Raw genomic sequence first — 17,579 nt, 5'->3', positions numbered from 1 at the left:
GATAAGGGAACAGAGGATGAAGTCTGACCACCTGTGACCACTGCAAAAGATCTGCCAGACAAATAAGATCTAAACCAGTCAAGAACAGAGTCTGAGAACCCAAGGTCAGAAAGTATCTCAACTAGAAGACAGTGATCAACGGTGTCAAAGGCTGCAGACAGATCAAGAAGGATGAGAACAGAGTAAAGGCCATTAGCCTTGGCCTGTAAAAGGTCATTCGAGATCTTAGTGAGAGCTGTCTCTGTGGAATGCCTTGGGCGGAAACCAGACTGAAAGGGATTGAGGATGGAGTTGGCTTTAAGAAACTCAATACAAGGCAAGGTTTCCTCTTCCATTGGATGCTGGAAAGAAACTGGAAGATTTTTTGGGAAGGGGTGTTCTGTTTATTGAAAGAGTAGTAGGGTGGGAAGCATGCCAATGTACTCATCTGATTTCATGCTTACAAAAATAAAAATAAAAACTTAGGACTGGAAGGGCCATGCAAAGTTATTGTCTCAAAATCAATCATGACCTAGCACTGTCCAAAATATTTCTCAGATATCAATCGAACCTGCAATCTCACAAATGGATGAAGGAGCAGACAAGATGTTCTTAGAGTGCAAGGCTATTTCATACACTGGAATCAAACATTCTAAAATTCATGCATTCTGAGAGTACTTCATTCCATTGTCTTCTTGTTCTCATTGTTGCTCCATGTTTCCCCTCAGAATTAGGATTCACAGTGGTTTGCAAAAATTAAAAAAGATACTGATATAAAGCACAGGTAAATAAAAACATGTGAAAAGTCATCATTAAAGTTTACTTAAAACAATATAAAAGATAACCATTTCCCCCTGGAAAGATGCATGAAGTCCTAACCAGAAATTGGAAAAGAAATCTTTTACAAAGCAAATCCCATAATCCTACAGCCAGAACTGAGGTTTCCAAGCTTTGATCCCAAGATAGCCTACAGGTCTCACATCTCCCTACAGGAAAATGTCCTCTTTTGTTACACTTGCCTTCTTTCATACAATGAGAAGCTCCAATATTTTGTGTAATATTTTAATTTATTTAAAAATATACAAACTGAACATATGTGGTGAAGCAACATCACAAAGCTAGATATACTCTCCCACACCAGATGGTTTTCAGAAAAATATTTACAAAGCCTCACATTCAGTTGTCTTTTTCTTCCTTGCTATTCCACTCCACATCAGCATCCTGTGTCCCCACCCTACTGACACCTAGATTACATTATCATTCCTAAATTGTGGGTAGGGAGGGGAAAACATGCTCTTCAGAATAGTTAAGGAAGGTCCATGTTTTCCAAAGTAGATTCCATTGAGGAATCTCTCCCAGAAAAGATGATCTAGATCAAACTGACTTTAAATATGTAAAAGCCAAAGAGTTATACTGGATTAAGTGGGTATATAGTCCAGTATTCTGTTCACACAGTGCCCAGCCAACCACATGTCCACAGGAAAAACCACAGTAGGCGTCTTCGCCTGTACATCTTGCTCCATTAGCCTTCTCCTGTCCAAATGCCCAATCCTACAATAATATGTCTATAGTGTGATATATGGCAAGATCAACATTCCTTAAAGAAATGGGGTAGGTCTCTTCAAGAGACAGCAGTTAATTAGGCGCATACACACCTGGTTGGTATCGTTTCCTTATTCAGTGAAATACAAATGTTCTCACCTATAGAATGTGTTGACAGCCATCTTTTTTTGCCAACTTAACAACATCATATAGGGTATGCAAATTGTTGACCTCCAGATGTTTTGATCAAAAAACCCATTGATTCCTAGCCCGCTATAGTCAATTATGAGGAATTATAGGAGTTAGAGTCCAGAAATATCTGGAGGCCCACAGGTGCCTGCCCTTGTGCTAGGGTATTTGCCAGTGAAGAAGAGACAGAACTTTGTCTACGGCTAAAGTACAAAAATGGGAGAGGGTATGTTCACACGATCCTCATGATACACCAATCCAAAGAGAACCCATGAGCAATTGCACTGTAGGATGTTAAGTACATGGCAATACTTGCTCCATTTTTGCAGTGAAAGAAGAGAGCAAAACCAGAAGATTTGCTGAGCTTCTGTGGTAATGGACTGGGTTTGACTTAACGGGTCACACGTTGGGCTCTCTTGGACTGGGGGGAGGTTGGGGTTTGGGAGTTTTTTAATTGTAATTTTTAATTGTTTGATGTTTTATTTATACTGTTGGAATTTGCTTTGATTCCTTTGTGAAAAAGTGGCATAATAATAATAATAATAATAATAATAATAATAATAATAATAGGTGGTGGCATGCATACATACTGCTGAATACTGTTTTGATTCCTCAGTATGTTTAGAGCAAGTGGTCTTTGTCAAGGTGTATAATAAGAGAGAAAAAGACAGGTGGATGGCTGGAGATAGATAGATTAGACAGATGATTAGATTAGATTAGATTAGATTAGATAGATAGATAGATAGATAGATAGATAGATAGATAGATAGATAGATAGATCTAGATGAAATACATGCATATACATGCTCCAGAGGACAAAACTTTCCACAAAATGCATTGCGTATCTTTGGAATAAGAGCTGCTTACAGCACTTTGGGATTTCATGTACAGTATGTATAGACTAAGGTCCTTATCACACTGCAATGTTATAGCACTATATTTCACTTTAACTTTCTGTGGAATTCTGGAGTTTGTAGTTTAGTGAGGTCCACCCTCGAAGGCTGATGGAACCCAAAAGGTTCCAGGAAGCTTTAGAGGGGTACATGGTTGGAAGTGACGGCGACTCTGTTGATGCCCTGACTTGTATTTGGAATACCGGTCTCTCTAGGGCTATACACAGTATCGCTCCCAAGCACCCTCTCAGGCCCGCTTCCAAACGTAAGCCCTGGTATACGGAAGATCTCCAGGCGAGGAAGCGGGAACTGCGACGGCTAGAGTGCCGTTGGCGGAAACACCTTCGCTTAGACGACAAGGCTCTCCTAGACCAACTGTTAGAGGACTACGGAGAGGCGATACGAGCAGCTAAGAACTCGTTCTATGGTGCTCGTGTCGCGTCCGCGGAGTCGCGTCCAGCAGAGTTGTTCAGGGTGGTGAGGGAGCTAACTCAGCTCCCTCCTGCCCCGAACCAGATCCTTGAACCTTCTAAGGCCTGCTGCGACCAATTTAATAACTTCTTCGTGGATAAAACCTCTCGGATAAGCGAAGGTCTGAACGCCAACATTCAAGCAGAACCTAGAGTAGAGGCATCCAGAGCCTCCGTGGACTCCATTAAACTGGATCGGTTTGAGTTGGTAAGTACCGATGATGTGGACAAGATCCTCGGAAGCGTTCGGAAGACAACTTGCTCTCTCGATCCCTGTCCCTCATGGCTAGCGGCCCAGGGGGGACCGGCGGTAACTTTATTGCTACGCCGGATTATTAACACATCTTTGAGGGAAGGGCAATTTCCATCTGAACTAAAATTGGCCATAGTAAAACCTTTATTAAAAAAGCCCTCCCTCGACCCCCTGGTACATAACAATTATCGGTCAGTTTCGCTGCTGCCATTTTTGGGGAAGGTGATCGAGAGGGCGGTTGCAATCCAGCTTCAGGCGGTCTTGGATGAAACGGATTATCTGGACCCATTTCAAACTGGCTTCCGGGCGGGTTACGGGGTTGAGACGGCCATGGTCGCCTTGGTCGATGATCTCCGTCTGGGCATCGACAGGGGAAGCGTGTCCCTGTTGGTGCTCTTGGACATCTCAGCGGCTTTCGATACCATAGACCATGGTATCCTTCTGGGACGCCTGGCAGAGGTGGGAATCGGGGGCACTGCGCTCCAGTGGTTCCGGTCCTACCTCTCTGGGAGGTCCCAGATGGTGCAGCTGGGAGACGTGTGCTCCGATGAGAGGGCCCTTATAACTGGGGTCCCTCAAGGAGCCATTCTGTCTCCCATGCTATTTAACATTTACATGAAACCGCTGGGAGAGATCATCCGGAGACATGGGGCGCGGGGTTATCAATACGCTGATGACACCCAAATAATTTTCTCTATGTCTCCGACTGATGCAGTGACCGGGGATGGTGTCTCTCCTCTCGTGGCCTGTCTGGAGTCAGTAATGGGCTGGATGAGGGAAAACCGACTCAAGCTGAATCCAGAGAAAACGGAGGTACTTGTGATAGGTTCCCCTGGTCCAGGAATGGTGGTAGTTCCACCTGTCCTGAACGGGGTCACGCTCCCTGTGAAGGACTCTGTGCGCAGTCTGGGGTGCTTCTTGACTCGTCGCTTCACCTGACTGCTCAGGTGAATGCGACGGTCAAGAACACCTGTTATCAGCTTCGACTTATTCGCCAGCTGCGCCCATACCTGGCCCAGAGACACCTTGAAACGGTAGTACATGCTCTGGTAACCTCGAGATTGGATTTCTGCAACGCACTCTACATGGGGCAACCCTTATACCAAACCCGGAAGCTACAAATGTTACAGAATATGGCAGCCAGGCTGGTCACTGGAACTTCCAGGGCCAGCCATATTACACCGGTGCTTAAAGATCTGCATTGGCTGCCTATTCGCTTCCGGGCACAATATAAGGTGTTGGTGATGACCTATAAAGCCCTAAATGGCTTGGGCCCAGGATACCTGAAGGACCGCCTCTCCCCGTACATTCCGTCCCGCACCCTCAGAATATCTGGGCAGCAACTACTTAAGGTGCCAGGGGCTAGGTTGACCTCCACCGCGAGGAAGACATTTTCCATCGCCGCCCCGGCCCTTTGGAACACGCTGCCCACAGAGCTCCGCTCGGCCACCTCCCTGGCCCAATTTAGAAAGGACCTAAAAACCTTTCTATTTCAGCTTGCATTCCCCGATCAAAGTCCAGTGGGCCTCCCTTCCTCTTCTGTGGCAAAGAGGACTGGCTAACGGGGGTTTTATTCTGTTTGTGTGTAATTGTTTTTAACCCTGATGTATATGTTGTTTGATGTTTTGCTGTCAACCGCCCTGATCTATGGAAGGGCGGTATAAAAATAAAAATTTTATTATTATTATTATTAAGAGCTCTCTGGCTGAGAATTCTAAATACACCTCTCTAAACAGCAATGCCCAGGATTCCATAGGATGTTGCCATGGCAGTTAAAGTGAAATAATAGCACTATGAGAGTATAGTGTTCTGTCCTGTCCTTGGATTGTGAATAGGTACAGCTCCCTCTGCATTCTTTTCTGTTTCCCCCCCTTTTTTTCTGCTTTGGTTCTATTCCATTATTTATTCTTCCCATCTCTCCTTTCAAATCTGCAGAAAACAAAAATGTTTGGGCATCAATTTCCTCTTTCTCTCCCATTGCTCAGTCTCCCACTGTTGACTTGACTAGCTGAACCACCTCCCTGTTTCATTCTTTTCTGGATTTGGACTTCTGTGAACAATGTTGACCCTTCAGAAGTTTTACTTATCCCACCATCCCCTTTAGTGCTTAATTTCTTTCAGTTCAAGGGCAGCATCAACAGATATGAGGACATCTCCTGGGCCCTCTTTGATTCCATAGAACAAATCATCTTCTTCCACTTTCTGTATGACATGGTGTTCCAGTAGCTCAGGTACTGCCATGGCCAAAGTTCCATCTCTTGCTGTGGCAGGAACAGAGCAATGGCATTGGTTTGGTGCCATAATCTCACCATTGCTCCAGCCCTGACTTTCCATCATCACAGAATCAATCAAGGCAAAATCTTCATAGCAAGGAAGTTGGAATCTGAGCTGGCTTTCTGTTGTTGGAAACACAGTATTTGGGGCACTTTTCCACCTCTGTAGAAATGGACTGTTGGAAGTAGATTCCATTGAAGAGGTATCCATTTCTTCTTGCAGTGAAGCTAGTGGTGCTTGGCTTTGGGACTTCTTAAATTGGCTGAAATTTAAAAAAAATTGAAGGTCATGGTTGCCAATGCTGCTTGCTCAACTGTTTTGTGTTTCCACTGGAGAGTTTACAGTAAACCAAGCAGGATAGATGTTAGACTTTTTCCGGAACACCTTTGGTTCTGGAATGACCAGATTCATTTTTATTAGTTTCTCGGGCTAGTTTAAAAACCTTGATCTTGCCAATTCATCACCAACATTTGATATATTTTACACTCTCCTATCCCCAAAGAGAGGCAAGACTTTAACTAGAGGACAACTAATTCTACCACTATCATTCCTTGGTCTTGTAAAGTGCCGGCACCTTTAATGTTACAATTTCTCACAACTGTAATCTCTTCACTAAAAACCAAAGGAGAACTTTAGGTCTCCAAGTTATTTGCAGTTAGGCACGCCAGTTCAATTTTTTAAGGTCAGGAAAAACAGTGTTCTGCAACTGTGAAATCCAGCTATTGTTTTGTTCTAAACTAGTATCCAAATAAATTAGTGTTGCCTAATGTTTGTGCACACTTGACTGTCTATCTAATCAGTTGTGACTGGAAACTACACAAATACAGACTTCTTTGTAGAATGTCTAGAAGAGGATCATTACACTGAATTCACATCTTCCCTCAAAATCATAGTACCTTACCTGAGACTTCTTCAACGTAATGCCTTCTAGATAATTTGGATTAAAACTCCCATCACCCCCTTCCTGTTCATATGTTGGATGTGAAATTTATCCCGCAGATATACCAATCCTACATTTCTCTAAAGTAGTTTGCATTTTATTTATTTTGTGTGTAAACCTTGACATCAGCTGTCAAGATGTTTATGAGCATCCCATGGTATCACATTAGCTCTGGTCTGTGAAAACCTAGTAAGCTATTCTGTTTGCCCTTGATTTCCAGAAAACATATCCACTAGTGGCTGGTGGCTTCATACCAGTGGCACCAGGAATCTTGCCAAGAATTTGGACTAAAATCTGGAGCAAATTCTCAGGCATACTGACATCTGAGGTGCCAGCTGTCTGTCTGTCTGCCTGCCTGACTATCTATGCATCAAAGTATATGTTGTGGTAGAAGCTAGTCCAGTCTGAGATTTGAACATCTTTGAGCATATAATGGGAATGAGAATGTTAATCCAATTCTAAAGCTGTGACATATAAAAATATTTTATCCATTATGTCTATATATTACAACTTTAGAGTGGGATTAACATATATGTTAACAGCCCTTATGTTTTAGAAAACAAATATTTTCTGAACTAAAACCACATTATCTGTTCAACCAGAAAGAAGCAGCTGGCCAATCACTCTATGGTCTGGTGAATGGGCTTTTCATCAGCTATTTATTTCCAATCCTCTGACTATGAATCCTTGCATGTCTGCAGAGTATATAACAGAAACAATTGAAAGGGAAAGTGGACATAAGGAAGTGGTATACAATGCAACACTGCCTCAGGGCAAATTACAAGAGCTACTCACAAGTGCAACTTTGTTGCTCCCCTCTGTGATTCTGGATCCTTGCAAGTATCTCCATCACACTCTGAATTCCTGTGGACCTCTGCTTTGGCCTGGACAAAAGGCTGGATACACCCTCCTGCCTTGATTTGTGGGACTGGGGTAGGGAGGACTCCCAAGTGTTCTGCAGGGCTTGCCACAGTCTTCTGGACCTGTTCATAAGATGGCAGGCTTTTCTCATAGGCTTCAGATTCTTTCAAGCTGGTATAAGGTGTCTGTGAACTGCACAAATACAAGCATTAGTGGGATACCACTTCTCCTGGGACCTTTTCACACTACACAGTTATAGTGCTATATCCCACTTTTAGTGTCATGACAACCTCCTATAGAATCCTGGAGTTTGTATTTTTATGCCACACTAGAGCTCTATCTAGCAGAGAATTCTTAACAACTGCAGATCCCAGGATTCCATAGGATGTTTCCATGGCAGTTAAAATGGAAATTATAGTGCTATAATTATGTAGTATGAAAGGGTCGTTTATTTGTAATCCTGTTCCTTTTCATTACAGGAGAAGAAGCTAATTAACTAGTGATTCAGAAATCTGCATGACTTCATATTTTTGAGCCAATTTGGTTTCAGTTTAATGCAGAGCATGGGAAAAATTACTGTTTGGACTATAAATCCCAGAATGCAGGCTTCAGATTCTGGAGTTGTAGTCTAAAGAGTAATTTCCCAACCTTTGTTTTTACAAAACTAATTGCTTTGCTGTTTATTTCTAAACTGGAGCTATCAAAACCAATTCTATGCCCTATCATCCATTCCTGCTTGACTGACTGGGGAAAGAAACTATAGACTGATTTGTTCATTCCCCTGGCATGGCCATTTAAACATTGCTGAAAAAGTGGAAATGAATTCACTAAAACATAAGAACAAAAGAGAAAATACATTTGTCTATATTTTCTATTGACCGCTTTATATGTAGAAATGAAAGTTTAGAATCATAATAGAAGTAAGGCATTTCTAGGAGGTTGTTCCCACTATGGTTTAAACCGGATCTCGAGCCGGTTTAAACCAGCATGGTTCCCACTTAATTCGAATCCCTGAAGCAATTTGGAAAGGGGGGGCATGGTTTTTACTCATTTTTACCCATTTAACCCACGTCAAAGAGATGCTGGTAAAATGGGGCGTTTTTTGGGCTGAATCGATTTATTTGGAAATAAATCAATTCGCCCTAAATGGGAACCAAGCAGAATCGAATCAGATTCGAATCCGCCATGGTTCCTACTGGCAGCGGCTTTCCCAGCCATACCTCCATGCTCCGTCTTCAGTCCTCCATCCTCTCGGCCTGCCACTCTCCTTCTGCCCCAGCATGCCTCAGTCCTCCCGGCTTGCCTCTCTCCTTCCACCCCGGCCTCTCCTCCGTCCCCGGTATGGCCAAGAAGGACAGAGGGAGACATGATGGGGAAGCCGCAGGTCTCGCTTCCTGCATCGATTCTTGAAACTGGCACAAACATAGTGGGAACTATGCTGTTTGCTGAATCAGTTTCAGGAATCAGTGCAGGAAGTGATTCAAGAGGTAAGTGGGAATGAGGCTTAGGAAAGACTATGCCCAGATTACTAGTGAGGGGTAACATGCCAGTAGGCTGCCCATTAAAAATATTCATAATAGAAGTAAAAGGTTATTCCACATACTAGTAAAGACTATGCCCAGATTACTAGTGAGGGGCAACATACCAGTAGGCTACTATGTAAACATCATGTTCGACTAGCTAGGCCTTTGGCTCTCCCTCACAGATTCCTGTTTTCCCATAAGGTTCTCTGTCTTCATACCAGAGTTGGATTGGATATATCTTGGACTGGTTATCTCAAACAGAGGATGCCTCACACACAGGACTGTCCTCTTGCAGACCTTCAAACAGAGCAGGGCTCTACAATCTCTTCCACTCCAGTGGTGTTGAACTCCATTTGCCAAGAATTGTAGCCAACTTGACTAATGATAAGGCATGATGGGCATAATAATTCATCAACATACAAAAGGCCAAAGATTTTCGTACCCATGGAGTACAATCTTCATTGCACAGGACACAGGGTCATGTTATATACTACGGTACTGAGCCCATTGTATAGAAATTGCTCCTCTAATGAGTTGATGAAGAAGGTGGCCAAAATGAATTAGAGGCTGTAGATAAAGCAAATTCACTCACCAATATGTTAACATTCAAAACAAGCCCTTAAATGGGGATCTTCTCCTTTCTCCATCAGAGTCCTAAAGCCAGAAACTGTGCTGGGATGGAGAGATGTGCCACTATAGGTCCCATTAAGCCAAACCTGAACAATGATGGACCCTGTCTAGAAGTTACATTAGGATACATGAAAGGACTCCTCTATCCTAAAACTTACCATGAAACAGATTTATGAAAGATTGGTCCACCCTAGCCCTATTGAAAGACAGCCATTTAAGACACACTGATTTAAAATCACACATTTGAGCAAGAAAACATGTCTGTCTGGGGAAGGACTAATCCACAGTTTCCTTAATTTTATTGCTAGTCCCACTTAGGCTAAACTCACTGAATCAATGGAACTTACATAGTGTTGACTTCCCAAGCTTCCATTGATTCAGTGAGTCTACTGTAGTTGGACTAACAATAGGATTTAGGACAGTAAGGGCTGTCAAAGTCTTAAATCAGAAAATTAATGGCTTACTGGAATATATACAACAGGCTATCCTCTTACCCTTGCTCAGTATTCAGTTGAGAGGCACTGAAAAGGGAGCACTGGATTTCAGCTGGTGGACAGAAGACAGGGAAGATTATTTTGGCTAACAATTTATCTTGATTGGACAGTTGTAGTTTTCACATATCTGAGAGATGAGAGCAAGGGAGATGCTCTGGCTGTTGAACTGTGGAGTTGCACATGACTCTATCTCCACTCCACCCCCAGACCCTCATCCACATTATTCACTTGAAATTCTGGGAGATGTTATCCAGAGATTTGGGATCAGCGCCACCAGTAAGCTGATGATGAAAATATTTTTTACTTTCTGTCTGTATCCAAAAAAGAGTCAAAATAGGAAATCAGGAAATCAGTAAGATGGGCTTACACTCCCCAAAGATGCAGGTTTGCAGTTTGGGTCTACTCCTGGGTGGGCATTCACACTTACTTTTTTGTAGCGAGGAGAGCTGGGTCTCCTCAGGGATCTCATACCAGATCGAAGTTCCCACTATGTTTGCCACAACTGAATCTCTTTATGGTATTTTATCCCTGTTGCCATTCTCAGGGGGTGGGGGCAATAGGGATAAAGTGCCACAAGAGATTTGATTATGGCAGGAGGTGGGGGACGGAGAGAGGAAGAGAAGGAGAAGGAGGAGGGAGAGAAAGGAGGACAAGGGAAAGAAAGGAAGCACAGCAGTGGCAGATGGTGGGGAGGAAGAGAAGGGAGGAGGAAAAGGCACCAGATCATTTTGAAAATGGAGGCACCTCCATTTTCAAAATGGCCCCTTGTGATCTGGATCTCTTCAGTAGTGAGTTCTCACTACCAAAGATCCAGATCATTGTGATGCCACAAAAAACTCACTAGATGACCTGGTGTCAAATACACCGCATAAAGGGGGTTTTGGGGCTGCTCCACCACACACTGTACCAAGTGCAGTCATGGGGAGTATGAATGCCTATGAAATAACCTGTGTTCCACACTGGTTTATTTCATAGCGTAAATGGGCCCCTGGATTCAATCCTGAGCCTGGATGCCCAGGCTACTAAGGAAACTGGAAGTGCACTTGACCAGTTAAAGTTAATGCACCAAATGAACCATTCTGGGAGATGTATAATATTGCCTTGGTGACATATACATGCCTTAGTAGCAACCTGTTTTGTAAAATGGTCTACATGGGGTTGCCTTTTAAGACTTGAAGGAAACTGAAGCTGGTCCAAAATGCTGCAAACCAACTACTGACCCAAGCTGGTTACAAGGAACATTTAATTCTCATTTCAACATCTTTGCTGGCTGCCAGTCTATTTCTAGGCACAATTCAAAGTGGTAATTAAAACATATAAAAGCCCTTAACACCATGGTTCCAGGCATTCTAGAAAATAGTAATTCTAGAATATAGATGCCTTCTGTAGGTTCTATCAACTTCAGAAGCACCATACTTGCCAGCTGTCCTGATTTGGCATGGACAATCCTGATTAATCTTCTGTTGTCCCACTTTCTCAACTGCCTTAATAATGCTCCAATTTGTCTTTCCTCCTCCCACTTTCTTTTGCCTTGGCTTATGAACAGTGGTGCAAACTTATTTCAAAGAGCAAAAGTAGTTTGCACTGCATTGACTCAGCCTTGGAGGAAGGAAGGGGTGGAATCTTACCCTTCTCAGTAGATTCTAGCAAAAGCAAACTGCTGCAGTCTCTCATAGCTTGTCTGTTCTATCTAATTAATAACTTCTGCCATCTTGACCACACACTGATTCTGCTTGGCCACAGGCGTCCCAGTTTTAATCTGTGAAATGTTGGAGGGTATGACATGCTTTTGGTAAGGACACAAGAGAGGGCTTTCCTGACGGCCATTACCAAATTCTAGAACTCCCTTCCAAATCAGGTTATGCTAGACCCCTCCTTGCTGTTCTTCTGCCAGCAGGCAAAAGCCTTTCTGTTCAGGCAGTCTTTGAACAACTGATTGCCTGTTATACTCAGAGGATTTAAATGGATGTACCAGACTTTTTAATATTTCAGTTCGTATTTATTATTAGGAGGGCCATAAACTATTATAATTCATTTCATTTGTAGTTCAATAGGTCTAATTTATTGTGTTTTTACTGGAACCCTTTGCTAAATTATGTTGTAAGCCACCTTACACCCCAGACCTGGTGGAAAAGTAAGACACGGATTAAACAAACAAACAAACAAACTACCCTTCCCTAACCAATATAACTTCCTCAACCCACTATAACTCCTTGAATTCTGGACGGCAAGGAATATTCGAGGATTTGTACTCCAACATATCAGGAATTGTTATTTTGTTTGTTATTTATTTTGTCCTGGGCTAACTTTTCTCTGAGCTTGAAAAAGCTACTTTTTGGACAAAAATCCCAAAAAGGTAATTGAGAGGTTCTGGGAAAAGTAAAAAATTTCCAATATCGGTATTTGCTGGATGAGATGATATATATATAGAAGGCCAAGACACTGAAATGAGGCTAAATGTTGCAGCCAGAAGATCACCCTTTATCTTTCCTGAACTTTGGTCTCCAATGTTGTTCTGTATCTTAAAAATAATGAGCAAGATGGTGCTTTTCTTGTGCTTCTTTAGCTTTAAATAGACATAACATTTCAAGTAATTCATTTTCTCATGCCAAAGTTTCCAGAGAGTGACCTTGTCCCCTAGGAACACAGTTTATGCTATGTACTACTGATTAGCATTCTAATTAAAAAGAAGATTACATACTGTTGAGTGGAAGCCTACAAGTCTGGTTTTCTTAGATATACGTACCTACTCTTCTCAGGAATCTCATTTTCAACGCATGAAGTACTAGGCTTTTTTACAAGGAACTTCTCCGACTCTGAATAAACAGAAACAATTCTGACCTGGGGGGGAAAGGGGAGAAGTTAGGGGAGTTGGCTGAACTGAACAAAGTAGGGGGGCATAGCTTTCTTGGGGTACGTTTGACACATGCACATAGCTGCATGCTTTGACTTGTGTTCACTTCCACATGGAATGGGTAGCATTGATGGACACCTGTCAAGACCTTCATAGCTGCCGGGGACTCACTGCCAATTTATTATTTGTTAGTTAACTGTAAACCCTGCCTTTCCTCCAAAGAACTTAAGACAGCATACATGGTGCTCCTTTTCCACACTTTATCCTAACAAAAATCCTGTGAGGTGGGTCAGAGACAATGAAACAGTCAGAGAGATTGACTGGCCCAAGGTCACCTCAATGGGTTTCATGATTCAGTGGGGACTTGAACCTAGATCTAAGTTCCAACTAGCAAACTAGTACTCTTATCACCATACCACCCTGGCTTTCCAATCCCCAGAATTTCTTGTCCCTCTTGTGCTTCCTTCTTGCTGTTGCACAGCCTGTGGATTTGCTGTTTTTGAGTATGCAAGCAACTGTAAGAATATTGACCAGTTATGAGAATTATGTGGCCATCCTGATGTTGCTGGATTACAACATCTAGAATACCAGGACAACACAGCCAATGGTAAGGATTGCTGGGAGCCTCAGTTCAACAATATCTGGAGGTCTGCACTTTACCCACCCTGGTACAGATATCAGCATCCTCCATTGGCTTGCACTCTCCCTCTGGACAGGTATGTGGATGAAGCCAAGACAGAGGAGGCAAGTGGATTAGCAGCAGTAAGGAAGAGTCCCCCCTTCACTGACATAACACACACACACACACTTGTCCCATGTGGGGAAAGACACACCCTTTCTCTGCAAGGTCATCAAAATTTGTGGAAGCAAATGTAATAATGTATGGAATAAAGAGTAGAGCACCATCTTTCCTGCTGCTGTTTCAGTCAAATTGGAACCTATGCACAAATCAAAGCTTGGAAATAACACTTCCAAGTTACATTTCCCCCTTTTTAAAACAAGGTCCTGGTAAGTGGGAATTAATTACTTTATTGGTAGAATGAGTAACATTTTCTAGCTAGACTTCAGAGGCATAGCTGTGTTAGTCTGGAATATTGGTATGCAAAGGTATCTTGTAGTACATTTGAGATTGAAAGAAGTTGTAACATATGCTTTCGTAGACTTGACATCTGAGGAACTAGACTAAGTCTATGAAAGCTTATGCAGCAACTTCCTTCACACAGTTAGAGTCAAAGGGACTGCAAGATCCCTTTGCATACTGATTTTTTTAGCTATTTATAAAAGTTACTTTTTAAAAAGATCTTGAGGCATTTTTAAAGCCATTTGGGCATGAATGCTTTTTTACCGTTATCTTAGCATTCTCACGGAGTTATGCCTCATTTATGCTATGCCACTTTGATATAAACCAATGATGTTGCACAACCAAATTGCACATTGTGCAAATTGCTCATCCATGAAATCAATGTCATTACAACTATCGTGCAATGGCACAACTATTGTACAATGGCACCATGTGCATAGCTCCACGTATATAAACTTTAGCCAAAAAAATAGAAAATGCATGTGCAGGTGAACTCTCACATGCATAAGACACCACTAGGATGCCAGCCAGTATCTTAAAAATTACCTAAAACCTCCAATAGCTCGGGAATTCTTTTTGGAGACAAGAATCATATATAAAGTACGAAGAAAGAGAGGGAGAGAGAGAGAAGAGAGGGGATCATTTGTTGAGGTCACCTTTTTTAAAAAAGAAAGATTTGTTCCCTACCTTTGGGTAGCACTGGCACATACTCCAAATGATCCCGATTACTATGGTCAAGGCTCCCAGAGTGCAGAAAGTGATGTAGATCTGAGGCTTCTCTACGCTCATGATGAACATGCCAATCATCACCAGAAAGAACCCCACAACGATGAGTCCATAGCGAAAGGTTTTATTTTCATCCATTGGCAGCCACACCCCCAAGAAACAGAAATCAAATTCAATTTAATTTCTGAATAACTAATTCACAGAAGGGGGAGTTGCCCTGAAAACTGGGGTGCAAGAGGGCAAGAAGAGACTCCACAAAGGCTGGGGAGTCCTTCACCTGTCCCTGACCCAGACAGCAACCCTCAAGGAGGTGCACTGCAAAGAGGTATGCCAGAGGCTGTAAGAGGATGAAAGTCAGCTGCACCTTCAGACCAGTCCTGCCCAGGTCTGAGCCAGCCCATTTTGAATGGGTTTGTAATGAATGCAAACCAGATATTTAAATTCACACTTGAATAACACTGCCTCCAGGGAAGGCATAAATGTCACCTTTGGTATAAGCAGTACCAAAGCTAGGAATACTTTGGATCTTTCTAGTCAGAGTCCCACTGCTGGGTGACTGACAAATTGAAAAAACAGGCAGATCCCACAACAAGGTAGTGTCTGGGTCACATATCAGTGCCTGACACAAACTTGAAGGGGTTGGAAAAATGGTTCCTTATCTGTGCTTAAAAATGTTGATATGATCTTTATGGCATATTTAATTGCTCCGATTTATTGTTTATCCTTTCTTTTATCAAAACTGCTTCTCTTCCAGAGGATTCAGGGTCAGTATACAAAAGTGAGACCAATAAAATACTTTTCCACACAAATATATACAGCAGTGGAAGCATTGGCAGGGTCTCGAGGAAGTGAAGAATGAACATGCCACTAAGAAAGGCAAAAGAGGAGATGGTTTTGCAAACATTACTTGTTTGTACATGTGTTACACTGCAGCCAATGACTACCATGTCAGCACAGCGGACTGGGCCATGTTCTACTCATTGCCTCAAGGGGATGCTCCCTCCCCAAGAAAACATAAGCTGCATTACTTTCACAACAGAGCCTGAGAAAAGTTATTTTTGGATTCCAGCTTCTGGTTCAGGGATTCTGGGAACTGTAACTTTTCCAAGCTTTGTTTCACAAACACAAATACATTTAACTGAGCTATGTAGGTGAGAGTAAATATATAGCCCTCACAAAGATTAGCATTATATCCCCCAAGATTTCACAGATGAAAGCTGGGACATGTGTGGATAAGCAACATCATAGTAGAGTGAAGATGGCAAAAGTTATTAAAGAGGAAGCACACACAAGCGAGGAGAAGCTGCAGCAGTTTGCTTTTGCTTGAGTCTACAGGAAAGTCCAAGGCTGTGCCCCCTTCCTGTGTTCTCTCCCTACTGAACTGAATAAGAACTACAGTACTTCTGCACTTTAAACATTGTTTGCAGCAACTGATGTATGCCAGAGATAAAGGAGGAAAGTGGAAGGAAGAGTGAGAAACTAAGGGTGTGTCTACACTGCACAATTAAAACTGTTTGACACCACTCTAACTGCCATGACTCTATCCTACAGAATCCTGGGATTTGTAGTTTGGTGAAATATTCAGCCTGGTCTGTCAGAGATGTGTGGTGCCTCATCAAACTACAAATCCCAGGATTCAATATGATAGTCATGGGAATTAAAGTGGTACCAAACTGCTTTAATTTTGGAGTGTGGATACATCCTAGGACCTTTTAAACTCTTCTGAATAAATCAGATTACATAAAGCTAACTGAGATTGCCCCTGCCAGATCAGGACAGCTGGAAGATATGTAGCACTTCACCATCAAATGATCTCCATCACTTTTCATGTCAAGGCCTTAGCGTATGTTAATCTGTTACAGATTTGTTTTAACAAACTTCAGTCATCTCACTAGTTTTTAAAGCACGTGTATGGGGAATACATTTTCTTCCATCCTTCAAAGAACTGTTATCTCTTTAGGGAGCATTCACACAGTCTTGTGACAGCCTGTTCATGTTGAGAGTAATTAATGGAAAGATTTTAATCACCAACCCATTCTTCAAATGTTCTTGGATGAAAGTGAGTTTTTCCCCCATTGCCTTCTCTTAAAATTGCTACACAGTCATTGAGATCTTTCTTTGGAGGAGAAAGGGTTCATACATTCACAAGGTTCCAGGCTTGCTAGGGTTCTGACTCTTTCTCTTCATGGGAATAAATACTGTAATATGTTCTTTTCTTATACTTTTCCACCATCTTACTTACAGAAACAAAGTACTGGGTATAGTTTGCCATCTAGTGGTTTTTTTGCATAGCTACATCAATGCTTGACACATGGCAAAACCCAATGTCATGGTACTGTAAATTAAAAATTTTCAGATACTGTTTTTCAGAAGCTGATGTTTTTCATAAATCCCTGTGCTCTTTAATTTAAACATTCTTTCTTCCTCTTCTTCCTCCTCCCTCAGCTGTTCAAGCAAATACCATCAGTCCAGTTGATGAATAATCTACAAATGATGGAAGAACTTCATTTGACAACCTTTATGGCTCATATTATGAAAGCACGGGGGGGGGGGGGGGGGGAAGGTTCCTGAAGGGTCTGGGATGGTTTGGACCAAGATAATCAGTGGCCAAAGGGAATGATTAATAGCTAAGGCTTTAATAACATGTAAAATGCTGCTTTTTGACACCCTTGCAAAGGCAAAGATAGTAAAACAGGGAATCAGCTGAGAATTACAAGAAATAGTTAAAAACAGGAAACAGTTTGCTAAGTTAGCAACAAAATTTGCTAAAAATGGGAATTAAGAGCAGACTTGTGGTCAGACTAAGGAGATTATTGCACTAGGCACTTTTTCCCAGTCTGGGCATGGGCTGAGGCTGGGCTAGGAACAGG

General features: G+C 42.3%; 1 protein-coding gene and 1 long non-coding RNA gene across 3 annotated transcripts in view; one reads left to right on the top strand and one right to left on the bottom strand.

Annotated features, from left to right (window-relative positions):
- The window catches only part of LOC121930051, a 38,608-nt gene extending 21,359 nt beyond the window's left edge, over positions 1-17,249 (top strand). The window contains exon 5 of one of the 2 annotated variants that reach the window (XR_006103808.1): positions 17,155-17,249. This is a non-coding gene — a long non-coding RNA (uncharacterized LOC121930051). Of the gene's footprint in view, positions 1-13,383; positions 13,501-17,154 lie in introns of those variants that run through there. The other variant, XR_006103807.1, reaches the window with a different exon arrangement.
- BSND (barttin CLCNK type accessory subunit beta) lies at positions 5,042-15,339 on the bottom strand. Its single transcript, XM_042466208.1, has 4 exons — positions 14,671-15,339; positions 12,795-12,889; positions 7,336-7,593; positions 5,042-5,862 (listed from the first exon to the last, which is right to left on the bottom strand). The coding sequence occupies exons 1-4, from the start codon at positions 14,845-14,847 to the stop codon at positions 5,427-5,429; spliced, it is 966 nt and encodes a 321-aa protein (XP_042322142.1). The 5' UTR covers positions 14,848-15,339; the 3' UTR covers positions 5,042-5,426.
- Positions 17,250-17,579: the final 330 nt, after the last annotated feature.

Source organism: Sceloporus undulatus, chromosome 4, assembly GCF_019175285.1.
Source record: "Sceloporus undulatus isolate JIND9_A2432 ecotype Alabama chromosome 4, SceUnd_v1.1, whole genome shotgun sequence".
Lineage (NCBI taxonomy): Eukaryota > Metazoa > Chordata > Lepidosauria > Squamata > Phrynosomatidae > Sceloporus > Sceloporus undulatus.
Note: the sequence above shows the minus strand (reverse complement) of the source record. Positions and strands in the feature narration are given on the sequence as shown.

Coding starts and splice junctions, on each gene's coding strand:
- BSND (XM_042466208.1), bottom strand. CDS start 14,847: ATGGATGAAAATAAAACCTTTCGCTATGGACTCATCGTTGTGGGGTTC. Junction 7,594..12,794: donor GAGATTCCTGAGAAGAGTAG/GTACGTATATCT, acceptor GTATTTGTGCAG/TTCACAGACACCTTATACCA. Junction 5,863..7,335: donor GGAGCAACAAAGTTGCACTT/GTGAGTAGCTCT, acceptor TTTAAATTTCAG/CCAATTTAAGAAGTCCCAAA.